At 48.8% G+C, this 25,892-nt stretch overlaps 2 protein-coding genes across 5 annotated transcripts in view; one reads left to right on the top strand and one right to left on the bottom strand.

Annotated features, from left to right (window-relative positions):
• Positions 1-1,421: 1,421 nt before the first annotated feature.
• NTSR2 (neurotensin receptor 2) lies at positions 1,422-9,076 on the top strand. Its single transcript, XM_028099319.1, has 4 exons — positions 1,422-2,045; positions 5,996-6,245; positions 7,813-7,903; positions 8,908-9,076. Exons 1-4 carry the CDS (start codon positions 1,422-1,424, stop codon positions 9,074-9,076), a joined length of 1,134 nt encoding a protein of 377 aa, XP_027955120.1.
• A 5,713-nt stretch (positions 9,077-14,789) lies between these two features.
• GREB1 (growth regulating estrogen receptor binding 1) overlaps positions 14,790-25,892 on the bottom strand; it is a 71,935-nt gene continuing 60,832 nt past the window's right edge. For 3 of the 4 annotated variants that reach the window (XM_088026161.1, XM_028099471.2, XM_028099472.2), the window contains exons 26-32: positions 24,749-24,953; positions 24,208-24,382; positions 21,947-22,165; positions 20,951-21,086; positions 18,267-18,467; positions 17,671-17,809; positions 14,790-16,518 (exon numbers count right to left, since the gene is read on the bottom strand). In XM_088026161.1, coding sequence (XP_087882287.1) covers positions 16,355-16,518; positions 17,671-17,809; positions 18,267-18,467; positions 20,951-21,086; positions 21,947-22,165; positions 24,208-24,382; positions 24,749-24,953 — 1,239 coding nt within the window. In that variant the 3' untranslated portion in view covers positions 14,790-16,354. Of the gene's footprint in view, positions 16,519-17,670; positions 17,810-18,266; positions 18,468-20,950; positions 21,087-21,946; positions 22,169-24,207; positions 24,383-24,748; positions 24,954-25,892 lie in introns of all 4 variants that reach the window. The other variant, XM_088026162.1, reaches the window with a different exon arrangement.

The following is a 25,892-nucleotide window of genomic DNA, read 5'->3' as shown; positions in this document are numbered from 1 at the left end:
GTCCTAAAAAGACAATACCTCCTTCACCTCTTGGGACACTCCCACAAGGGCCACAAGTGAAAAACCAGGAAATATTCCCTTTGTCTTTGAACTTCCCTACCAGGTAGGAGTTAAGGTTGAACTCCCGTAATGACAGCCCGGGGACTCCAGTCCGGAAGACTCCTATCTGCTCAGTGCTCTAACACACTAAAGTAAGAGGCTGATGGCTCGCTGGAGACATACAGCTGGTGAATGGCAGAGCCGAGGCTCCTACCACCTCTCCTGATCCCAAGCCCCCTGTCCTCTCCACCGTTCCAGCCTAGACCTTGGGAGACTGAGTACTTAGAGAAGTCTTCCAAAGGGAAGCAGCAACTTGCCTTTTTCCAGATCCTACAGGCCTTACTGAGCTACACGAAACCCAGTAAAGAGTTAAAAATTTATTAATGTAGGATTTTTGCTTCAAAGAAAATTTGTCTAAAACTCATGTATGGAATCCTTGTTGTGGACTGAATTGTGTTCCCCAAAAATCCACTTGTTGCATCCTTAGCCCACAATGTGACTGTAAGGTTATATATCTGGATGGAAGATTAAACTATCAGTGGGGCATAGCAACTTTGCCAAACACAAAAAATCAGGAGACCTGTATTTGGCTCTAGTAAGGATCAGGGGTTCTAAGTGCAAGATAATTAAGGGTCTTTTAACTCTAAAGTTCTGGCATTTACAAGGGCTAAGGAAAGAGACCAATAAAAGGTTTTAAAGCATGTTAACACACTTCTTTTCACCTCCTCACCCTGCTCCACGGGAATGACACCCTAAAAGCCTGGAAAGCCTGATACCCTGAGGATGCATCTACCAGTGACAAAGGAATCCCTGGAGGATGTTAGTGTGGTGTTCAAACAGCCCTTTAGCAAGCAGAGTAACAGCAAAGTGCCAAAGTTCTGGCAAGTCCCTGACCAGCTGTTTCTGGGACCACATGCACACAGCAGCACAGTGCAAGCGGGCCAGGTGCCTGGTACCCACGGCATGCCTATTTATGCTGAAGGTTTGGAGCTTTCTCACAGATTGGCTCATTTAATCTTCACGGAAATTCTGCAATGTAGATAATAGTTTTTAAATGCAGAAGTGGGTTGAGAGGTTAAAAAACTTGCCCAAGTTCACACAGCTGGTAAGTCAGGCCCAAACCCCTGTATCACCTTCCACCCAGCACCCAGCGCTTCCGTGGGTTGAACTGAACGGAGAAATGTAAACGCAGCCAACAGGCTTACGTTCGCTGTCCCATCCCGCCCGGCGTTTGCTCAGGGCCACCCTTGGGAGGGGGGTGGGAGGGCGGGTCCTCCCATCCTGGAGGTTCCCGGCGAGGAGGAGGCGCTCACTCTCCTCTCTGGGCAGCTCGCCCGGTCTCCGCGCAGTGAGAAGGAGGGAGCGCCGGCCGCAGGAGCGGGATGGAGAGCAGCAACCCGCGGCCCCCGAGGCCCAGCCCGGGCCCCGCGCTGAGCCTGGACGCCCGACTGGGCGTGGACACGCGCCTCTGGGCCAAGGTGCTGTTCACCGCTCTCTACGCGCTCATCTTCGCGCTGGGCACCGCGGGCAATGCGCTGTCCGCGCACGTGGTGCTGAAGGGGCGCGCCGGGCCCCCGGGGCGCCTGCGCTACCACGTGCTCAGCCTGGCGCTCTCCGGGCTGCTGCTGCTGCTGGTCAGCGTGCCCGTGGAGCTCTACAACTTCGTGTGGTTCCACTACCCCTGGGCGTTCGGCGACCTGGGCTGCCGCGCTTACTACTTCGTGCGCGAGCTGTGCGCCTACACCACGGTGCTCAGCGTAGCCAGCCTGAGCGCCGAGCGCTGCCTGGCCGTGTGCCAGCCCCTGCGCGCCCGTCGCCTGCTGTCGCCGCGCCGGACCCGCCGCCTGCTGTCTCTCGTCTGGGCCGCCTCGCTCGGCCTCGCCCTGCCCATGGCAATCATCATGGGGCAGAAGTACGAGCTGGAGACGGCTGGCGGGGAGCCGGAGCCCGCCTCGCGCGTGTGCACCGTGCTGGTGAGCCGCGCCACGCTCCAGGTCTTCATTCAGGTAAGGGGGCGGGGGCGGGGAGGGTAAAGGGCCGGTGTTTTCACTTCTAAAAACCGCGACCGCCCCCGACTCCGAAAATTTGGGTCTCACTGCCCCATTTTACAGAGGACTTGCGGAGAGGCTTGGCAAAGATGAGGTATTAAGAGAAGTCCAGATTTGAATTCAAAACTAATTCTGAAAGTCTGCGCTCTTCCCAGCGGTGCAAGAATGATGACCAAACATCACTGGGCATAAGAATTGTGGGGGAGGGGGGCTGTAAAAATATAGATTTCATAATCCACTCCAGCCTTCTACTTTTTTATCATCAAAACTAACCATCTTCATTCAGCCTCACTGCAGAAATATCCAGTTTAATGGGATTTTGTGGAGATATAAAAGAGAAGCCTGAATATTCAGTATTAATGATTTCAGAAGAAATACATATATTAATTGTAGCCTTAACAAGAATTTGGAAAAATATAAAGTTAAACCTGATTAGGAAACATTCCACTTGGCTTCAGAAGTTGCTTACTATGGTCACTATGGAGAATTACTCAGAAGCAACAAGGTAGGATCACTAATTTTTAAAAATCCACTTCCTATATGTTTGTGGGTTGTCACATTCCTTACCCAAATCTGGACCTGATGATAAAGAAGACAAAAACAAAAGCAGAAACACACCAGCAAGCAGAACAGTAATGATACTAATGAAACTGGTCATGCAGGGACTCCAGACCGCAGTCAGAAGGAGGGGCCCCATTGACAATAGTGGGCTGCTCCTCCTACCATGTCAGGTGGACTAGTCATGCCCTGAGACCCCATCGGTCCAGTCCGCACGTTGCCTCCCCCCATGCTGGCCCAAGCATATCACAGCCACAGAGCCACGTATCTAGAGCACCCATCAAGTCTCAGCAGCCTCCATGCAGGTTCTGAGTTGGACCAGAATGATCTAGCTGAATAGTCAGAGCACCACAGCTCCTGCCTTAGGTCTGACTGTGTAGCTCCCTTCTGCACCCTGGTATGGCCGTGGCAATGAACCAGGAACCACATGCTCAAAAGGCGTGGTAGCCAAGGTCCACCAGTTTTCACAGACTAGGGTGGTAGCTTCCAGGCTGCACCTATTTTGGAGTTGGGCTTAGGGCAGGGAGAGAGCCAAGCAAGGTCTGTGCTGTGAATACGCTGCTTGCATAGTTTACATTATGTGGTGCAAACTGACCAATGTGATAGAAACTGTGAAATGTGCCAGGGGCAAGCTTCTGACATTATGCATAGTGAATTCCTTCATGGTAACAGCATTATTCGACAAATGGTATATTAAAAAATATTTAACTTGAGACATACAGTCTATGTTAACACAACAAAATAACCAAACTCAAATTAGGATTATTTCACTAAAAAGTGTCTTATCGCTCGCTGTCCATATTTATCAGTGTTTTCTGACCACAAAAAAAAAATGCTCATAGTTTTTGAAAGTACAAAAAATCATCTAGTATTTCAAAGCTCCCAAAGATTAATTACTAACTGATGAATATATTTTTACCCTAGATGTCTGCCTTGATGGGCATCAAAGTTACAATTTGTTAATAAGTATGTTGTTGCTGATAAAACCCTGCTTGGTTCTGCAACAAACTAAAATGACTGTCACTTAGTGTTTTATTTTTCTCTTGGTGCTGCTGATTTGTAAGCATGTGTTATGAAAAAAGCATGAGTGATAATTCCTTAAAAAGTAATAACTCCAGATATTTTGTACTGATTTTAAAATGTTATTAAAATGTTCAGTTTAGGGGTGCCTGGGTGGCTCAGATAAGCATCTGCCTTCAGCTCAGGTCATGATCCCAGGGTCCTGGGATCAAGCCCTGCATCGGGCTCCTTGCTCAGCGGGGAGCCTGCTTCTCCCTCTCCCTCTGCCTCTCCCCCTGCTCATGCTCTCGCTCTCTCTCTCTCTCTATCTCTGTGTCTCAAATGAATAAATAAATAAATAATCTTTTTAAAAAACAGGAAAAAAGTAAAAGAATAAAATGTTTGGTTTAGGGGCACCTGGGTGGCTCAGTCGATTAAGGGTTGGACTCTCGATTTCGGCTCAGGTTGTGATCCTGGGGTCCTGGGATCAAGCCTCGTGTGGGGTCCTATACTCAGCACAAAATCTGCTTGAGGATTCTCTCTCTCCCCTCTCCCTCTGCCTCTACCCCTGCTCCCCCCCCAAATAAATAATCTTTTAAAACAATAAAAACTTAAAATGTTCTGTTTAAAACAAAATGTTTACACAGAACCAATAAGGAAAAACCCTATAACACACAGATTCTGAATATTTTTTAAGATTTTGTTTATTTATTTGAGAGAGAGAGAGCATGAGCAGAGGGAGGAGCAGAGGGGGAAGAATCTCAAGCTGACTCTGCACTCAGTGCAGAGCCTGACATGGGACCCGATCCCATGACCCCAAGATCATGACCTGAGCTGAAAACAAGAGTTGGACGTGCAACCGACTGAGCCACCCAGGCACCCCATATACCTAGAATCTTAAAAATTAAACACTTAAAAAAACAAGGTATTATATAATAAACTCGTTTCTCAAAAGTCAAAAAATACCAACTAATAATTACGTTACAAGGCTTGTAACATAAAACACTGTTCCGTTACCGCCCCTTCACTCTTTGATTTATATTCTCTCATTGAGGGGCAGCTACCGTCCACCCTTAATTTTGCTGCTCTTTGCCTACATATTTCTAAAGAACATACCTGCTTGATTTTGCAGTTTTTACACTTCAGGCAGAGTCTTCTACCTGGAGAGAAGGAGCATCCCGCTCTCTCGCACTGCATCCCTACCCTCCTCATCCCACATCCACACACACTTCTCACGGCTCCTCCAGTGCAATTACGGCAGGGTATAATAAGGTTCGTCTTACGCTCAGTACTTACGTACTGCGACTATGCTAAACGTTCTTCACAGATGAACCACGTCATATATTTTTATTATATTTCCTTTCCAATGTTACCTTTGCTTCCTTGCCATCAATAATGGTCTTTTTTCCAATTGGCTTAGGTTCCTGTGATCTATTTCTCAGGCATGTTTTACTCCTCTACTAGAAGCATAAATACTATTTCGGTGTGTCCAGACCCATCCGGTCAACTGTCAGTTGAATCCTCCAGTCGCCCCTGCAGCCCCCTCTCCTGCTCCAATCTAACTGGATGTGCAGCGGCATCTTCTATCACTCTGCTCTTCTGTCACGTACACTATTTTTGGATCCTGGGTCTCCCTCTTTATTGGTTTACCACCTTATCTTGATGGAATATATGCTCTCATAACCTCCTGTGACCTGAGAAAAGTTCTACAGAAGGTTAAAAAAAAGTGCAATTTTGCATGTCTGAAAATGTTCCAGATTATGGAACATAACATGGCCGGGCACAGAATTCCTCAGAAGTTGTAAAGCATCACTCCACGGTTTTCCAGCTCCCATGGTTGCCTTAACGAAGTCCAATGCCATTCTGGTTCCCATCCTTTGTATGTGCCCTGTCCTATCCCTCTGGAAGTTGTCAAGGTTTTCTTTACCCACAGCGTGCTAAAAGTCCTAAGAACAGGCCTCGATGTGGGCTTATTTTCATCCATGGTTCTGGGGTCCCAAGCAGCCTTTCAATCTGGAAGCTTCTATCTTTCACTCTTAGAAAAACTTTCTTCAATGTGGTTTATTTTGAAAAACTATTTCCTCCCCTCTGTTTTCTCTATTTGCTTTCTAGAACCCACTATTACGTAGACGATGAGTGCCCTCAACTAATCCCAAATGTTCTTGTAGTCTCTCCTATTTTTATTGCTCTTTCCCATCTTTCTGAGAAGCTTCTCAACCTTATCTTGTAGCCCTGCTGTCGCCCTCCCCCCTCCTGCTGCTGCAGATTCCTGGGCCCTGGGCACAGCCTGATGACCAGAGCATCACAGAGCCTTGGTGCCACCACCATAAGCCATGGAATTACCTTTACAGGTGAATGTGCTGGTATCCTTCGTGCTCCCCTTGGCATTAACTGCCTTCCTGAACGGGGTCACTGTGAGCCACCTGGTGGCCCTCTGCTCCCAGGTGCCGTCCACTTCTGCCCCGGGCAGCCCCACCCCCAGCCACGTGGAGCTAACGAGTGAGGAGAGGAGGACGCCCCCTCTGGGGGGCCAGGCCAGCCTGGTGAGACACAAGGACTCCAGCCGGCTCCGCCGTCTCCAGCACAGCGTCCAGGTTCTCAGTTAAGTACTCAGTAACACTGCCCTGAGTGGAAGAGTTGGGGCTCCAAGGATGCCTCCCCTAGCCCCTGGCCAAGTGACCTTGAGCAAGTTACTACCTCTCTCCAGGCCTCGTTTTTTTCTCTATGCCCCAGGGGAATTGTATGACCATAGGGTTTGGTGGTATGATTAAAGGCTAGAATGGGAATTCTGTACATGAAACCCCCATCTGCTCCAGGGAGTAATGCATAAAGGCAAGCAGATACCCAGTTACCTTTCAGGGAGTCCAGCCTATGGATGGGTACAAGGAGCAGCTATAGTTAGGGACCTGCTGCCCGGGATTGGAAGACTCAGACCAGCTGGGTCCCCAGCCCAGTTCCCCGCCAACTCCCTGCTTTCCCTGATACAACATTGAACGTTGGTTGGTTTTTCTAAGTATCTAGGTCAACTTGGCCTTGCAGGGGAAACATTAAGAGGCACAGGAAAACAGGTCTCTCCAAACGCCTGCACTAATGCAGGCACTCGCTAAGGTCTGGGAAGATTGAATAAGAGATCAGGGTCTCTCATCAATGCCCCCAGTGTCATCCAGAGGACAGCAATGCAAGAGCTAAGTGTCATGTGATGTGACAAGAACAGAGGCAGCCCATGACGTGCGTGGACTTTCGTCTATAGACAACGGGCAGCAGAGAGAGTCAATGCCCAAGAATGCAAGGAGATTTGCTTTGGAGATAGGTTTTACTCATCAGTCTCTGGAGTGTAGGCTATGCTTCTCCGCTTCTGTGTGCGTGAGAGCAGTGCGGAGAGTTGTAAAACACAGGCTACAGGGCCCCATCCAGAGATTCTGATTCAGTAGCTCTGGGTGGGCCCGAGACTCTGCATTTCTACCAAGTTCCCAGTTGATGTTGATGCCCTGGTCCAGAGGCCACACAGGATTACAGAATGGATTTGCCAAGCAGGGCAGGTGTAGGGGAGGGAAGGGTAGGGACAAAGGGGCCAATTCGGAAACTGCTGTCACAGTCCAGTGGACGGGAGATATGAGCCCCTAGGGTGGGGCAGTAGAGGTGAGGAGGGAGGAATCAAGGGATGCTAAGGAAGAGCTTTTTAACATTGCATCTGGGGGTGATGGAAAAATCAACAGACTATCTGGCTTATGACTTGAGAGCTAGATGGATTGTGGACCATCAGTCAATCAGAAAAAGGGAGAGAAGAGGCTTTATGAGGCAGAAGGACATTTAAGTTCAGTTGTCTCTGCCGTTAGACACCAATCAGGTGGGAACATCTAGCCCTGGTTTTTAGAGTATATTCTGGTGGTCAGGAGGAGGTTATAGAGGTTGTAGAAGTTTCTAGAAGCATGTTGGTGTACAGGTGGGGGTTAAAGTGGGCATTCACCCAGACATCAGAGTAACATCAGGTTTGGCTTCAGATTCAGATCAGAATGTCAGATAGCCTCGAAGTTTCCTCCCAACCCCTGGATTCTGGGAACAAGTTCCAGGGAAATGCTGTGGTCACCTTGGCATCTTCCTCCGTGGAGATGGCATAAGTGGGAACGTTTGCTCTCTGTCGCTCTGTCCCTCCCGACCTGTTCTGCAGGAGCCATTGTGGCTGTGTATGTCGTCTGCTGGATGCCGTATCACGTCCGCAGGCTCATGTACTGCTACGTTTCCGATGACGGGTGGACTGGGTAGGTGCAGCGGAGGGACCCAAGAACGTAGGCAAAGGGCCACTGGGTTGGGCCTGGGACTTTCTATGCTCTCCACAGGGATTCCCGGTTGCTGGGTCTTTTGGAACTCTGGCCTCCATTCTAGCTGGTCCTGCCCCATCTGTGCCCTCAAACTCTCAGAGCTGGGGGTGGGGAACAGGGCGTTTTCTAGCAACTTCACTGAACTGATAAGGTCATGTGAGTGAGAAGTCTCAGTGGTGACCAGGGCTATGGGCATCCTGACCACAGGATGGAGAGGCCCTCGGGTGGGGGAGCAGGGGGAGGGCCTTGCTATTGCAAGGAGAGGGAAGGAAGCCTCAGAGCCTCCCTGAGTCCATGAGCTAACAAGGGCCCCTTAGACAGAGACCAGACCATGTATGCCTTTTGGGACACAACTGGAAAAGAGGAGAGAATCTACTGTCTTCCATTGGGAAATCACTATGCCTCTGATCCAAAGTGGAAAGCAAACATCCAAGAGAAGAGAGGTCCATGCAGCCTCCAAGGAAATGGCTGTGTCAACAGATGCCTCATCCTCAAGGGCAACTAGCACCCCTTACATTCAAATGCATATGCAAAGCCCGCCCCACAGCTGAGAATCCTTGTGGCGAGGAACATGGCTTCTCAGGAAGACGTTCACTTCTTAGGGAAGCCACGTCTCCTGGACCACACCCAGCAGCACGAGGCTCCCAGCGTCCCAGCGGGCTAGGCGACGGCCCTGTGGATCAGCAGGTGCACCCTTCACTGTGCAGGGCACCGGGAACTGCGCGGGGAACAGGGAATCAGAGGCTGGGTGGAGCGCACCTGCCAAGGGCAGCTGGTGTTGATGGACCATTTATCGAATTCACACCATGCTTCCCAGTAGCAGAAAACAGGCCTTCCTCACCTGGCCCTTTGGAGGAGAGATGCTTTCTCTAGAAGAAAGGGGTGCACCCCTGTGAGGAGGTGCAGATGGGTCCTCTAACACACCTCCCGGGTTTCTCTTCCAGGACACTCTACAATTTCTATCACTACTTCTACCTGGTGACAAACACGCTTTTCTACGTCAGTTCAGCGGTGACCCCTGTCCTGTACAACGTCGTGTCCTCCTCCTTCAGAAAACTCTTCCTGAAAGCCCTAGTCTCCCTGTGTCGAGAGCACCACCGCATGGAGCCATGACCCCAGGGAGCCCCGGAGCACCCCCTGAATGGACCCAGCTTCGGGCTCCGGGGATCCCCCAGACACGCCGACCTGGATGAAACAGAAGAATGAACAAAGCAAACAGTGACTGACTGCTCAGTCATCTAGCATTCAGACAAGTCATGTTACCACAAGTAACTCAAGCTCTGCAGTCAGATGCACTCACCTGGACCCCCGGCCCCGCCACTTATCAGCTGTGCATCTGCAGGCGAGCCACTTACACGCTGAGCCTCGGTCTTCCCCTCTGTGTGACGGAGATGAACAGTACCCAGCTCTTAGAGTTGTTCGAAGATTAAAGTGCTTAGCACAGTGCCTAGTGCATAATAATTAATAAATGTTGGCTGGCATATTTTTGTCATCGTTGTTACTGTTCTTATTATTGCTGTTTTTCACTCTCCTGGATGTCCACCACATTCTCCTGTAGCTTTATGCTCATCAGTTGTGGGCTCAGATGTTCTAAGAATTTCCGCAAATGACAAAGGACAGTGCTCCAGAAGCTTACTGCATTGTCACATCACATGAGCTGTAGTAACCTTCTCCAGTCTTGCCCTGTAGGACTCCGTGAGCCGTGGGAGGGCCCGGGGGCACCCACTCCCCTCCCCTGGCCTCAGGCCGGCGTGACTGCCTGACGCCAGGCATTGGGACCACGCAGGGTGGGGGACAGATGTATGACTGACCCGGAAGCAGGAGGGTGCCAAACTACTATTTCTTTTGGGGATCCTGGGAATACGCTCATGACCACTGCCACCTTCTATGTGGGAAAACAAGAGCAAAGAGAAGTTAAGGAAGGTTCTTCTCCCCCTACTTAGTAACTCAGGGACCGAAGGCCAGGCTTGGGAGAGAGCAACAAGGCTCACCAGTGCATCCTGCTGCTTCCCAAGAGTCTGATGGCCAAAGAGCAACAGAAACAAAAGGCTCAACATGAAGGAACTGAGTGAATCACGATAATCCACTCCACAAATTCTATTTGTCAGGCCACCATTAAATAATAAGTATAAATCTTATTCAGCAACATAAACATTATGGTTGTACTATTAAAAAAGAACACAATACAAAGATACATGAGGATATTATGTAGAAATTATTCAGATGCAGAGAAAAGGTCTAGAATGAAGAAGCCCTTACTGAAAATGGTGGGTTTGCTAAGGAGGCACGAGTGACCCGAGGACAGGGGTGGTTTCTGTTCTCTTCATGCCAGGATCTGAGCCTAATGACACCTGGCACGCAGCAGACCCTCAGATGTCTGGTGAAGGGTGGGGAAACCTGGATTGTTTTCTTCTAATTTGTTGGTATAATATTGTTTGTATGATATCTAAATAACAAATTTCAAGTAGAAATTAAGTTCCCCCTATCGTCTAGAGAGCCCAGAGCATGGGATGGATCCTCCCTCTGTCACTTACTAGTTGTGTGACTTAAGTTCCTTCACCTGCTTGGGCCTCATGTCGAGTCCGTGAAATAAGACATTGTAGCAATTATCCCCTGGGTTTTAAGAATTAAACGGCATCATAAATATGACAAAATGCTTGAAAGTGTAGTACCTAGCACCCGAAAGAGCTCGGTTGGTAGTGGCTGTCATTAATTTAAAGGAAGCTCTTGGTCACCAAATGCAAATGATCTAATTCTGTACTTAAACAACTTAAGCTGTTTGTGTGGTTGGCTGGACCGCTGGCTTGCTTGGCTAAGATCAAGAGACCCCAAAGGTGTTCCTTTCATCAGCCTTAGTCTTACAGCCATGACTTCCCATCAGTGCCAGAATTTTAGGACGCTTCCACCAAACTTTGAAAGATGAAGGATGCACTGCCCACCTGTATGAGTTTCCTAGGGCTGCCGTAACAAAGCACTGCAAAGTATGTGGCTTAAAACAACAGAAATCTATTCTCTCACAGTTCTCAAAGCTACAAGTTCAAAATCAAGGTGTCAGCAGGACCAGGCTCCCCAAAGGCTTGAGAAAAGAATCCTTCCTCCCTTCTTCCAGCTTCTGGTGGTTCCCAGCAATCCTCGGCTTGCCGGTTCATCATTCCGATCTGTCTTGATGGTTACATGGCAGCCTTCCTCTGCTACTCACTCTCTTAAGACACCAGCCATACTGGATTAGGAGCCCACTTTATTCCAGTATGACTTCATCTCAACTAATTACATGAGCAACAACCTTATTTCCAAATAAGATCACATTCTTAAGTATCCGGGGTTAGGACCTGGATATATTTTCGGGGATGTGATTCAACCCAAAACAGCAACCAAACCCACCCTTCTTAGTAGGGTGGATTGCCACCCTTGGGAAAGATCCTTTTATAGAGCAAGAACCAGAGTCAGCGTGGCCAGAGATCCCAAGAGAGAGAAATTAGTGCTCGTCAGAGTTAAAGAAAGAAAGGCAAAGGAAAACTGGGACAGTATATTCAGTGAATGACAAATGTAGTCATGGATTCTTGTCTCTTCTCTAGACATGAAGGGCTTGAAAACTCTGCACTGGCTTTCCAACTGTTTTGTTAATTAAAATGCTAATTCCTTCTGAGCTGGGAAGTCTGCCTAAGCAAGAAGACTAAAAAAGAAACGAAAGCCATCGACACTGGACGTGCTCTTGGTTCGTAGTCTTCCTTAAAGAGCTGTTGCAGACTCTAAAGCCAGATGTGGAAGGTTTAATGCAAATCTTGTTATTAAAAGCATTTCTAAACATTAATGCTGAGATTGCCCAGACTCAGGATGATACATAATGTAATATATTGGCTATATGCTGGCATCCGGCACTACCTCCCACAGGCGACCCAACACCTCTCCCGATGAAAGAATTTTGGATCTATACTTTTATCGTAGGGAGAGCCTTTGGAGCCAACAGTGCCTTTCTAATATGTGACATTTGGTGGAAGTAAATTACTCAAGATGGAAAGCAGCTGTGATTTTAGTGGAACAATGCTTACACCTGTAGGCATGAATCTAGATTTGTTCTGTCACTTGATAGCTGGGTGATCTTAGACAAGTCATTCAAACTCACTGAGCCATAGCTTTTTCATCTGAAGATGTTCCCATTGGAATCTACTTCAGAGTCTTGTTGACTAAATAATAAGCAATCAGTCACCTAGTTAAATGCGTGGCACAGAGTAGGTGTTCAAAAATGTTTGCTACCGACTGTTACTCATTTCAGAGCTAACACATTCTCCAGGGGGCCAGGTGACCTGGCAAAGGAATCAAGGCATGAAACCAAGTCTCTGGGTTTCAAATTCCATGCCCTCTCTCTGCCACATCCGCCGGGAGAACTCTGACATCCACGTGAACGTTGCTCTTACAGCCCAATTTCTCTTCCTTTACTGCAAGAGTTCTCAAATTGCTGTAAGTATTCAGGAAACAAGAGCCACCGTCTCTGTATTTATTATTCTTATCTGGTTTGAGGGTGACTATTATTTCTGGTCTTGCAGAAGTACAGATTTCAGTAACTTCCAATGCTCTGGCATAGTTTTAATTTTGTTATGGCAAAATACATGTAAAATGTACCATTAGTGTCATTTAGCACATTCACAATGTAATGCAACCATCACCTCCGTCCGGTTCCAGGACACTTCCTGGAATTTCTATCCCACAGGAATTTTCTCCTCTTTGGAGGGTAATGACTTTAAATCACACATGTTACTGTGTCCGTCCACTCTCGTTTCTATTGGTCTTCTGTCTGTATTTCTGGAGAGATGCCCTAGTCTCCAATCATGGTTATTCAACTATTCCATTATTACCCTATTCTTTTCCTGTTCTGGCTTCCTAGACCTCACAGCAGTTCTGGCATAGCTACAAAGTTTTGTGACCATCATGGTCTCTTTGGGTTTAACTTGAACTTTAAAGTATCTCTTCACCCACTTAATTTTCTAAAAAAAAAAAAAAAAAAAAATTATCTTTCAAAAGGGATTTTTTAAAATTTTATTATGTTATGTTAATCACCATACAGTACATCATTAGTTTTTGATGTAGAGTTCCATGATTCATTGTTTGCGTATAACACAATTTTGAAGCCCATTCTGTTAGCTTTCCTAACCCAGTCTGGGAGCTTCCAGCTGCTATTAGGTGAATTTAATCCATTTATGTTTTTTGTGACGAGGGATACGTTTGGATGTGTTTCTGTCAACCACTTTATTTACCAGGCTTCTTCTCTCTCCCCTCCCCAGCCTGTTCTCCCCTTATACCACATACACTGGGTTTTTTTGGTGTCGCTCTCCATTTACTTTTTAGATGTTGGACATCCAAAGATTACTGTTTGTTTTTTTTAACATATATTTAAATGTTTCTTTTCTGCTAACATGTTAATCAATCCCACCCCATTAAATCAAGAATTTTAGCTCAATTTCACTCGTCAGCTCCTCCATCACCGGCCACTCCCACCCCCAGCTCCCATGTTGGAAGCACCTAAGACAGAAAAGAGTCCATCGATGGGCACAAGCGCTACCATTTGCTGGGCATATTCAAGTCTTCAAGGACACAGCAGTGAACTTGTCTTACAAAGTTCTTACTTTCATGGGGAAAGACAAATAAAACACTAAACAAAATGTATTCTATTGGGGATGACCTCATTAAGGAGGGGACCTTTGAGGGATCTGAGTGATGTGAAGGGAAGAAGCGTTCTGGGCAGAGGAAACAACAGGCCTGAGGTGGGTGCTTGCCTGGGAGTAGCCAAGTGGGCCAGGAAAGCCAGACGGCTGATGTGCAGTGAGCAAGGGGAACAGTCAAGTGTTAGCACAGACCACCAACATTCCTGTTTGCTGCCTTCTCAGAGACACGACCCCCACGCCTCAGCTGCACCTTCCGGCTACTTTACTCTTGAGCTTGTCTGGTTATGTCATCTGCCTACCGAGCTTTTAGTTTTGATTTCCAAGATCTGTAATCCATCCTTTTTGTTCTGGATACCATATAATTTCACTGTGTTCTGATCTTAATCACGCTTGTTTTATAGGATTCTGTTTGCTTTGTTGACTCTTTATTGAGGTTATCACCCTTCACTATATAACGTTTGCTTTTTCAGGAGTCTTAGTTTTTTGTTGATTTCCAGACTAGAGAGTTCCTGTTTGCTTATTTTGTTTAGTGTAAACTGCCCCCACATTACTGTGGGGGACAGGACAATGCCCTGGAGAGGGGTGTGACAAAAACTTGTCTTCACAAAAGTCTGGACCCCCATGCCCTCCTCCCTGAGGCTCCACACTCTGCCTTAGCAACGGCCACCTGCTCAGCCCAGGTTGGTGGCATCTCTAAGTGTCGCAGAAGAGCTGGAAGGAATCGAAGAGCCCAGCTGCCCTAAGCTAGAATCACCCTGACAAATGCACCAGGCCCCCTTCCAGCTTCCTCAGCCACTCCGAAGCACACAGCACCCCGACCCCATCTCCCCTGCAGGTTTCTCTGCACGGTCTGAGCTTGCTTTCCTTCATTTCTGTTCTTCTGTACACCTAATTTTGTCTGCTTTTCTCTTTCAGGGACTCCTCCACATGTGAATATATGCTTATTTTTATGGATTTATTATTTCCTTTCCAAAACTGTCTTTTCTGAGATTTTAAGCAGGGAGCCCCTGGAGATCACTGGCCACACTATCTCCTCTCAAAATAATGCAATTAATACTCACCAAAGAAACCGTACATGCACTCTATGTTTTATTTATAATGCTGGGACAAACAAGAATATTTTGGGGTTTTTTTTCAAGTTTAAATTAACTAATAAAAAGGGAAGAGTAGCACAGAAGCTGCTATTTACAAAAGACAAATATAACTAAAGAAGATAAGTTTTTATTCCAAGATAGGAATAATGGCATATACAAAGTGATCGTTTTATAAACATTGAACTAATCTTTTATACTCGTGGGCTTTTTTTCTTAGGGAAAAAAAAGATTAACTCTTTGGCATCATCTTTTAAAATAATTTCTTCTTGGACTGTTATCCGTTAGAGTGCTTAAAAATGTCTGAGATGGATGTGTCGGAATGCTTTCTGATGGTTCATTTCTAAATACCTTTAAATTCTTCCTTCAGTTAGGGACACTCCGAAAGCACTGTAGTGCAGGGCAAGACAGACTCTGGTCCAGGATGCAGGAGTCTACTCGTCCATCTCTCTGCTCCTCTCCTGCACTGTGATCTTAGAGAGGTATATGCTCTCTGCATCTGAACCTTCTCGTCTTCCAAGTGGAGAAATAACTGCACCCACGCGGGCTGTTGGAAGGACTAAGCAGGATCCTAACTGTAAAAGCACACGGTCCAATGCCTGGCCTGTGGTTGGAGACTCTAACACGCTGGCTTGATACACATTCCAGCAGACAAATGGACCGGTGAGCATCATGGAACATTCCTGCTGTCTTCTCTGCTCTGCCCCCTTCCACTCTGGTCAGGGCCAAGCACTCATAAGAGAAAACAAGCTATTTAAGGAACCAAAAACTGAGCTTCAATAAATTACAGTCAAAAGTTTAGCTCTTACCAGCTATTTTCTATGTCACTTTGGTTGTCGTCTTTGTTGTTTCAAAGCAAGCAATTTGGTCCTCTTTCCTTTGTAAGGCAAAGTCTGTCTCTTCGGGGTCAACCTCAGCAACCCTAATTTCCTTTCTGAAACCCTTTTTGTTTTAAAGAAAGTTTCTTTTCACTTTTGCCCTTTCTAAGAGGTAGGGTATGGACCCTATTTTATTTTAATAGAATCATATGTGCTCTGACGTCAAACCATTTGTTTTACTTTATTAGAGTTGATGCCTTTGGGCTAGCTTCTAGAAGAGCAAACTTGTAGGCAATTACATAATTCTTAGGAAATGACCTTAGTTTCTTCCTATCTCCGACCTTTGTACTTAAAATGTTCTTCTGGAATATTGCTTTGTAGCAGGTGATAAGGAAACCCACATAGCCAAAATCCTATCCTTCACCCAAAATACTGGCACCTCTGCGAGAAAATCCAAGAGCGATCCTTTAGCACTACGGGAAAAGTCAGGTTTGTCCATGGAAGCACATGGATGACATGACAGCAGGCAACAGTTTGTTCTTCATGAAACAGGCTTCAACAGAGCCCAGGGCCACGTGGTCTGGCCCTGTACCTGGGAGGCATGGGTTTGCACTCCTGCTGGCCACCAACTCCGCCTCGATGCTCTCGCTAAGACTCCGTGCACGTCTCGGCCCAGGGTTCCCAGCACGCAGCACAAGGGGGCGGCACACCAGTCCCGGGGCCGGTCCAGTTCAAGCACCCAGGGATCTCAGATCTCCTGCAGCCTCAAGCGCATGAGGTTCTGAAGGCTCCACTCTCGCAGACAGCCTGCTGCTGTCGCCCTCAGATGTGCCGCCCCGTCAGAAAGAAGAGCGGCCGGTCCTCCTTGGCGTTGGCGGTCTGGAATTCGTCCCTCAGCCGGAACTGCCACTCATCTTCCAGCTCGAGGCGGACCACTGTCTGTCGCAGGGAGTTCCGGTCCTGACAGATGACGCACAGGGTGGCACCTGCATGCACGAGCAACGGCAGAGGCGTTGAAGAAAACAGGTGAGTTTATCCAAATGCAAGCGATCGCCTGCACTCTGCTTGCAATAAGGAAATACGATGCTGCTTGGGAGGGAAGGACCAGACCACCAGGTGGCCTCCTGTGACTTTTGGAACGCTTCATAATCTTAACAGGACACACAGTGCGACTGTTAGCTGGGGAGGCCAGAAGAAAGGTCCGGAAAGAAGTAGGGGGAAGGAAGGGGAGAGAACCGGAAGCAGACACATGGGTTTGCTTCATGCAAACCAAGTGGTCCCAGCTCCAGCCCTGGGTGAACTGCCCTGTGCTAGCCCACCTCCCAGCGGGACCCCCCCCTTCTTATCCCATGCAAGCTGCCTGCCTCCAGGCCCGACGCAGCAACCCCCGCTCCCCGCCCAGCCTTGGGAATTCTCCCTCCTCCCCGCTTCTCGAATCATCAGTCCATGACTCTGGCTTGTTTATCCGTTCATTCTGTTGGTCTGTCTCCCTCCTACCCACACATCTTGTCCTCCTGTTACACAAAATGTTTCCCGAAGGCAAAGACTGTGTTAGAAACCTCTTATTACTTCCCAAGTCTTATAGAGCATTGGTGCTCAGGAAACACCTGCTTGACAGTCAGAGTGAAGACGCCCAAGGTTAAGTGCAGATCGGTGAGGGATACCAGCTGGCTGGAAACCATTTTTGTATGTCCTATAGAATCAATGTCACTCTCAACCACTCTAGCATGACAACAGCTACAGGAGCAGGAAGGTCAGAGTAAAAGGCATGGAGAGGCAGTACCCCGAACGAGGAGGAAGAACTCGGGCACCAGGAGGAAGGAACTGAGGGAACTGCGTGCTGATGTTAAGAATCTGGGCTGAAGAGGAACACAGAAGTTGAAACTCTCTCTTTGCCTAAAAGAAAGGGGATGTGTCTTGTCTCTACCCAGGCAGGTACAAGGGAATGAGAGTCACCGAGGGATTGCATCCCAGCCTTCTTGTACTTTCCTGGATAACTGGGGCCGTCATATTTCCTCTCTGAGCCTCAGGTTACCCATGGGCAAATAAGGATGAGGACCAGAAGTCACCTCCTCAGATGCACTGGGTAATGAAAGGCATTCAAATCAAGGTCCAGAGTAAAAGGTATGAGCAGTTACCTTTCAGAAAATGAAACTTTTTCAAAAAGCTAGCTCCCACAAAAGAATCACAGAGGTATAGCAGGAGTCCACTAAACATGAAGTCAGAGCAGCTGATGTTTCGAGAGTGGGGCCTGGAGCTCACATAGCACACGGAAATCTGAAAAAGAAGAAATCCAAGAGAAACCATTGTTTTCCCTGAAATTCTCAACCACATGACGCTAGGACTTTGCAACCAACAAAGACTAACTGCTTGGTCAAGCTCAAGGCTGCTGGCACGGGGGGAGGCGGGCAGGTGCAGAGACGATACTTAGTGTTATTTTCAAATCTAAATCCTAAAAATCAATTCCGGGAAATTGCTCCCGATTATCTACTCATTAATTCATCCGAGCCCCAGAAGTGTTTTGGCATCAGAGTGGCTTTCATTCCTAATTTATGATATCGGGGCCAAAGCATTTAAACTCTCTCAGCTATAAAGGGAGGTAAACACCAGAGGCAAAGGAACTGAGTAGCAGTTACAAGTCCAAGTCCTGGACGGTGGCGCATCTGTTTTAGGAATACGGCAGACTCGCGGGCTCAGCAGCCGGGGCGGGGGGGGGGGGGGCTCTGAAAGTCACCTGAGATCCCAGGTTAAGGTAGCAGTCCACCGAGAGCACAGGGTGGCTGTGGTTCTTCAGGGAGAGAGGGAAGAAGCGGTGGCTGTGGTGCTGCAGAAACTTCTCCAGCAGCAGCTGTGCGGGGGCCGCGAGGAACGTGTGCTTGCTGTCCGGGGCGCAGATGTACTGGGCCGGCACAATGGGCACGGCGTTGTCAGACACCTGCGCGGGGAGGCATGGTGTCAGCCGCTCCCAGCCACTCCCCCCAGCCAGGCTTCTGGGAAGGAGGGGGAGTGGCCCTGGCCCGGAAGACTCTGTCGCAGGGTAGGGCTGGCAGTGGAGAACCCAACCTTCAACCATAAAATTCTCTATTAAGAAAAATTAGGCTTTTCCTCAAGTGGGCCGTGTGAAACTAATGAATGTGATCAGGAAGAACTGTCACAGTGATCACTCCATGCAGAAAACCGGCCGTCTGGTCTAGAAAAATCAAGAGAGCCCACGGAGCTTGGGAACTCTCCCCCAAATCCAAGGATGCAAACTTCTGGGAAGGTTCGGCCTCCCCCTGCCCCCAGATTGTAACCACCTCCCACCTACCCCCACTGCACTTCCTGCTGACCCCTGCCAATCCTCTCCCACCACCTCCTACTCCAGAGCCAACAGGCTTTCCCGGCTGCAGCCAGACAGACCGTCGACATAAATCAAACTCATCAAATCCTCCGCTGGACACCCATCAGTGGTTTCTCATTACTCCTACAGAAAGTCCAGAACGTTCCCACGGCCGTTAAGGCCCCGCCTACTCTCTTCAGCCCATCTCTGCCACTCTCCCTGCCTGTTATGTTTCTTCCACACTCACCTCCTCGCCCCAGCTGCTCAGCTTCTTCACCCAGATTCTTCCCTGAACCTGGATACAAAGCCGTTTCTCACCGCCCCTGGGTCTCTGCTTTAATGTCACTTTCTCAGGGACACTCACACAGACTCCCACCCCCACCCTTCACACGGGGAGGTCTCCCTGTGACACACATCACCCTAGCAGTGCTTGTCACAAGGACACCTCGCTACCTACTTAACATCTGCCTCAGCTGCAAGGCTCTACACTCCTGAGTGAAGGGACGGTGTGCTCAGTAAATACTTAAAGAGCAAATGAAAATAAGTTATTTCATTCAGATGAATGATTACCAAATGTTCCCAGCTCTCCTATATATAATCAACATGCAACTAAACCCAATGGAAAAGAAGATGATGCTCAAAATAGGAATGAAGATAAAATATATAAGCTAAAAAATGATACTGAGGGATATAAAGAAAAATTAGTTTTACGAGCATAACAGGCTCCAGGTGCCTGGGTGGCTCAGTCAGTTAAGCGTCTGCCTTCAGCTCAGGTCATGATCTCAGGGTCCTGGGATCGAGCCCCGCATTAGGCTCCTTGCTCAGCAGGGAGTCTGCTTTTCCCTCTGCCGCTCCCCACTACTCGTGATCTTTCTGTCCATCTCTCTCAAATAAATAAAATCTTTAAAAAAAAGCACATCAGGGCGCCTGGGTGGCTCAGTTGGTTAAGCCACTGCCTTCGGCTCAGGTCATGATCCTGGAGTCCCGGGATCAAGTCCCGCATCGGGCTCCCTGCTCAGCAGGGAGTCTGCTTCTCCCTCTGACCCTCCCCCCTCTCATGTGCTCTCTCTCTCTCATTCTCTCTCTCTCTCAAATAAATAAATAAAATCTTTAAAAAAAAAAGCACATCAGGCTCTTTGATAGACTTAATGTGATAAAGATCAGAATTTTAAAAATTAAACTTATAAATCTAACACAATTTCAATACAAAATCTTAGTGGTGGGGGTGGGTAGGACTTAATGATTCTCAAGTTATTCTGGAGGTACGGACCTTTTATTTAAATGTCTTCCTACTTTTTAAGAGAAATGAGCATGGACTTTCCCTTTCAAAGAAGGCTTCACTCCCTGCTGATCGGAAGGGGCAGACAGGTAGGGGTTGGGGACTGGTATCCGAATTCAGACCTGGCCCAGCTCAGGATAAGTAAGCCACCACATAAGGAGTTAGTGAAGACAAGGAAGGACAGAGGCTGGGAGGAGGCAGGTGGCATTGGGACTGGCTGATGTCCAGCACCAGGGCAACATTCAAGGTAGATGGAAGGAGAAAGCAGAGAATGGGGCTCCAGCCCAGGGATCGGAGAGACATGCCAGCCCCATATGGCTTCCTGGAAGACAGAGACCTCTGAGGGTTTGCTGCGACTTTGCACCTCAAATTCTGCAGCTAGCACGGCCGTAATCAGACCATGTTTCTCCCCACCAGGAGGCTGGCTCATGCACAGACGGCTCAGCTCCCGAGCCAGCCTGTTGGTGCGCTCGGTTGTTTGGCCAGGCCCCGTCCGGGGGCCCAGAGATGAGCAGGGCGCCCCGCCCCCCCCCCCAAGGAGCTCTGCCCAGCAGGGAAGCCAGACCACTGAGCACAGAGCACAGCCAGAGGACAGCCAGGTCGGCGGCGGGAGCGTGGGCGGGATGGATACCAGGTGCTGACGAGAATCTGAGTTCAAGAGAAACCCGACAGCATGTTTCCCTTCCCGAGGCTCCCAATTAAAACCCTTTACTAACACCAGCCAGCGATCAAGCCCACCCCACGGACCGGCCTCCCCCCAGCTCCGAGCCTGTTTGCACACCACGACAGCCCCGGCAGCAGACTCGGCGGGCGCACTCACCTTGGACGTGATGTGGAAGGACCTGTGCCCACCCACGGCAATCTGCTTCTTCATCACACTGAAGCGGTTGAATCGGCAGAGCAGGAGGCCGGCGCTGTGCACGCGCAGGTTGAAGTCCACATCGTCACACATGAACCTGCTCAGAAGCAAAGTGGGGGAGCGGATAGGACTGGATGCGGCCGCCCACCCCCCACACGCCCCACCAGCCACATGGAGGGTGTGCCCCTGTCGGGGGGGGGTGCGGTCCAGTGGTGGGGTAGGCTGCTTCCTACCATACAGAGGCATGTGAATAAGGCCAAACAAACAAGGAGAGCAGGCCCAGCTGTAGCTTGTCTGCACCAGGGCAGGCAGCATAACCAAGGGTAACAAGACAGAAGCACGCCCATGGGCTGACCCGACGCTACAGGCCCTGCATGAGGGACTCCACAAACACTGGTTAAAGAGAAAACAACAAACTGCCCAGAATAAAAACAGGAGCCACTTTTTACAGCCGAGGAAAACAAGACTCAGAAATGGAAGGCCTGTGCCTAAATTGTAAAGCTGGTAAGTGGCAGAACCCAGATTCCCAGCAGGGCGACCTAGCTTCCAGACTGACGCTCCTACGAGGGCCATCTTGGCTGTGTGCCCACTGCCTGGCCTACAGGGATGCCTGATAAGTGTTAGCAAGTGGGTTATTCTTCAGATGTGAGCGCTTCTGTGACTAGACCTGGAGAGAGTATCACACAGAAGTTACTTTTTAGTTTTAAAGCAATGTGTTCCAAGAAGGAGACAAAAAAGCAAGAGAAACAATGTAGCACATATGTTGTCACTAAATAAAGTATCACGTGGACTGAGGAAGAAAATTGCATGATCTTATGCAAATCCCCCTCCACGAAATTATACAATGCAAAATTTTTTTTAAACCTGAGAGCTGAAAGCAGGGCCAGACCAATGCTATGGGCAGGAGGGCCCTGGGCCCGCGGGCTGTGCTGACGGCCGCAGCCGGGCAGGACTCACCGATTCTGGTTGTACTGCACATTCTGGGTCAGGTCCACGTTCAGGATGATGAAGTCGTGCACGTGGCAGCGGGAGAAAGGCTCACGCACCTCACCGCTCCCCGTCTTGCTGGACCACTTCCGCATGCCAATCAGGGCGTAGTGGGTGATGTTGGGGGACGCCTCGATATGTTGCATGATGTGCTTCAAAGACACGTTTCTTTCTGACCAGGAAAATTCCCTGCTCGAAAGAGGAAGATTGATGTCCCTGGGTTGAGGCGCAGAGAGCAGCAAGGCCCTCTGGCTCTGGCCTGGGGGCTGCTTTCCAATGGGAGCTTATGTGCCGGCAGGTAGGGTTGGTGTGGCTAGAATCTGTCACGACCACCCCTGAGTTCCAGGCGCCATGCCGGGCATGTCACATCTACTATCATTTATCCTCACGGCAATCTCATGCCATGGACTATCACCCCCGTTTTACCAATGAGGAAAAAGAGGCTCTGAGTAGCTTGCCCGGTGTGACAAACGGGACTTGGATTCAAACAATACTGTCTCCGAAGCCCTTCTTCCCAACCCGTGCTAAAACACTTTGCATTTCTGGTTTGCAGACCTGAAGGTCAAGCGGTGAGGAGAGCGCCAAGCTTTCCACGGTGCGTGCCAGGGAGGGGATGGGAAGGAAGAAGGTAGTGCACCAACCCCCACCCCAACTGGACTGCCAGTGTCTGTGGTCCGTGAAGAGAACAGGGACACCTGATGACCAGGGAGGGGGCTGACGGCAGGGGCACCAGGGAGAGGAGTTGGGCCCAGGCATGCGGCTCAACTGTTCTGGACCCAGCTTGCTTTTCCCCCACCAAGGAGCTTCAGTAAACTCCCCAGGGCCCTGGCCAGCCCCAAACCCCAGGACGTTAACTGCTGCTTCAGAATGGAATTCAGGAAAGCAGAATGAAAGCCAGTTCTCTCCCCGTCTCAGCCCTTGGCCACATTCTTGCCTTTGGAAGAATGTCTGGGAGAATATTGGAAGCAAAGAGGAATTGCTACTCCCATAAGCCACATGTAGCTCTATCATTCAGAAAACATCTTTTTCTAGAAAAACAGCAATCAGTGGTCATTGTTTCATTAGGATATCAGTAGCATAAAAGAAGTAAACGAACCTTATGTCTCTTAAAAACAACAACAACAACAAAGGGCACCTGGGTGGCTCGGTCGGTTAAGCGTCTGCCTTCGGCTCAGGTCATGATCCTGGGGTCCTGGGATCGAGCCCCTCGTTGGGCTCCCTTCTCGGGGGGGGGAGTTTGCTTCTCCCTCTCCCTCTGCTCCTTCCCCTGTTCCTTTTTCTCTTTCTCTCTCAAATAAATAAATAAAATCTTTAAAAACATTAAAAAAAAAGCCAAAAATAATCAGGCAACACTAAACTGAAACATTCGTGTGGCAAAATCACAAAAGGAACTATTTTACCAATGATGATGGGAGTCTATCTACCGAGCCTTTTCCATTTGTGCTGCTCTCCTGCCCACCTCCAGGCACGCCGTTCAGAGTCTAAGTTACCCTCATGACAAACCTCCAGTACAGGTCTTAGTGCCCCTTCAAAAGATGAGGAAACTAGAACCCAAAAGAGTTCAGTTGTTACCCTAATGTCACACAGCAAATGAAAATACACCTGGGTGTTAGGAGTTAGGCTAGGGTAGGGGACAGGGTCTGGAAGGCTACAGGAGGGAATTTCTAGGGCACTCGTGATGTTCCATTTCTTCAAACAGGAATTGGTTAGGTGGGTGTTCAGTGTGTGAAAATTTCTGGATATTCATCATAGTTTCATTTTTTGTGGATACTTTATTATTTTTTTTAAGATTTATTTATTTATTTGAGAGAGAGCGTGCTCGTGTGCCTGAAGAGGAGGGGAGGGGAGGAGCGGAGGGAGGAGCAGAGGGAGAGAAGCAGACTCCCCACTGAACGGGGAGCCCGTCATGGGGCTCGATCTCACGACCCTGAGATCGTGACCTGAGCTGAAATCGAGAGTCAGATGCTTAATGGACTGAGCTACCCAGGCAACCCTGTAGGTATATATAGTGACTATATATTGTGTAATTTTCTGTATTGATGATACAGCAACACAATTTTAACAAAATTAAAAACTCAAAATAAAGCTGGGCTTGGAACAGGAGCCTGCCCCATGCAGAGCCCTACCCACCACACACCATACCTTCTAAGATGAGGTGTCCCCCCGTGGTCCTCAGACAGTAGCTGAGATTCCCCCGCTGAAAAGGAACAGGGTCGGGGGAGGCATCTCACCTGCTTCTCTCCCCGCCACAGTCGACGTCCACCACGTTCCACATCACGCAGGAGTCGTCGGAGATCACGATGAAAGGCCAGATGTCCTGTGGCTTGATCCCAAGCTCCTCCTGCCGGTTCCGCTCCAGCTCCAGGTTGTGGTAAGACAGCTCCTTGATCAGGAAATGGGCGGCACCTGAAATGGGCAAAACCACTCCCACTCTCCGGTCTGTCCTCCGGGGACACCCACACAAGACCAGAGCCCCGGTGAGAATTAGAGCGGCTCATCAAGGCCCACCCCGAGACCAGCCAGCTCCCGATGGTTCTCATCTCCATCACCAACGTGCACACACACCTGTCTGCTTCTCCTTGCTGATCACAGAGAATGTGAATTAAGTCAATAACCAAACATCAAAGAAGAAAGAATATTCCAGCAGATCAAAGCAGCTTTAAAAATCAAAAAGCCTGATGAAAAATGTTAAGCATGCTCATCTCTAGAATATTCTCCCGAGCCTCCATTCACAGAAATTTTACCGAGTAGGGCAAGTTCAACAATGCCTACCAACTCCAGCACTGTTGAAGATACTGGGGAGCACCAGCATGATGTGGTTGGGCCAGTATTTCTTATAAATAGCCATTTCATACTCCTTGACAACCAGCACATGCAAATGGCTGGCACCATCCATTGCGTGGTACAGATTAAAGAGTCCATGTTCATGACGGCCAGTGGTTGGAGTGAATGTCGGACTTTTTATACATTCGTGACTCTGGAAAACACAGGAATAACAAGGGGAAGTGTTTGTAAATATGGTCACAATCACTCCCCTCCCTTTGAAATGTGACTCTGCAGCCTCTTCCATCAAATGATGGAGCCTAGAATCCAGCTTAGCCTCGGGACTTGCTTTTACGAATAAAAACAGTGAAAATGATGGTATGCCAGTTCCGAAACCGGCCTCCAGAGGACGGACACATTCTGCCCTCTCTTAGAACCCTCTCACGGATGAGCTGGGGCTGGCGGCTGGAGGAGGAGAGACCACAGGGAGCAGAGATGGGACAGGCACCCCATGGAGACCACCCTCCCCGGCCATCCCCCAGCCAACCTGGCAGCTAAGCACAGACATGAGTGAGCGCATCGAAGCCAGGGTCACCACACAGCAGGACCAAGCCCAAGCTGCTAGCCCAGAGATTCAGAAGCTAAGTAAGTACTCGTTTGGGAATGGTTTTCTTATGCAACCCAAACTAACCAGAAATCTATCAATTACCCAAATGCATTACCCTGCCAAATTAGCATCGACTGCGTGCTGAGTATATGTTATTCTGGATGATTTAAATCCCTCAATCCCTTATCCATACAGCCTAGCTCCTTATACACTCGGGTTGTGAATCTTTTATATAAATAACTAGGTTTTCTTCCATTTTGGCCGAGCGAGGTCTTCTACTCCTTCTGAGTTCCTCAGAGCACATGCTACAAGGCTGTGATGTAGCTGGTGCCCTTAAGTTCTGGTGGGCACTGGCTGGAAAAGTGACTGGGGTAACAGAGAAATCCTCCACCAGGGCAACAGTCCACCCCAGCCCAGGGAGTAGGAGACACCCTATAATAAATGCCCCATTGGTTGTTTACAAATGTTTTCAATGCTCGGTAGAAGGCTGCCGGGTCTGAAAGGCTATTCAACCCCATCATATTGGCCCTCTCACCCAGAGAAGGA

Source organism: Eumetopias jubatus, unplaced genomic scaffold, assembly GCF_037043125.1.
Source record: "Eumetopias jubatus isolate StellerSeaLion01/CBP00866 unplaced genomic scaffold, mEumJub1_p1.0 scaffold_9, whole genome shotgun sequence".
Classification (NCBI taxonomy): domain Eukaryota; kingdom Metazoa; phylum Chordata; class Mammalia; order Carnivora; family Otariidae; genus Eumetopias; species Eumetopias jubatus.
Note: the sequence above shows the minus strand (reverse complement) of the source record. Positions and strands in the feature narration are given on the sequence as shown.

Bases quoted from the DNA above. Each gene is read 5' to 3' on its own strand.
- NTSR2 (XM_028099319.1), top strand. From the start codon at position 1,422: ATGGAGAGCAGCAACCCGCGGCCCCCGAGGCCCAGCCCGGGCCCCGCG. The intron at 2,046-5,995 runs GTAAGGGGGCGG...TTACCTTTACAG, and splicing joins CGCTCCAGGTCTTCATTCAG to GTGAATGTGCTGGTATCCTT. The intron at 6,246-7,812 runs GTTAAGTACTCA...CCTGTTCTGCAG, and splicing joins GCACAGCGTCCAGGTTCTCA to GAGCCATTGTGGCTGTGTAT.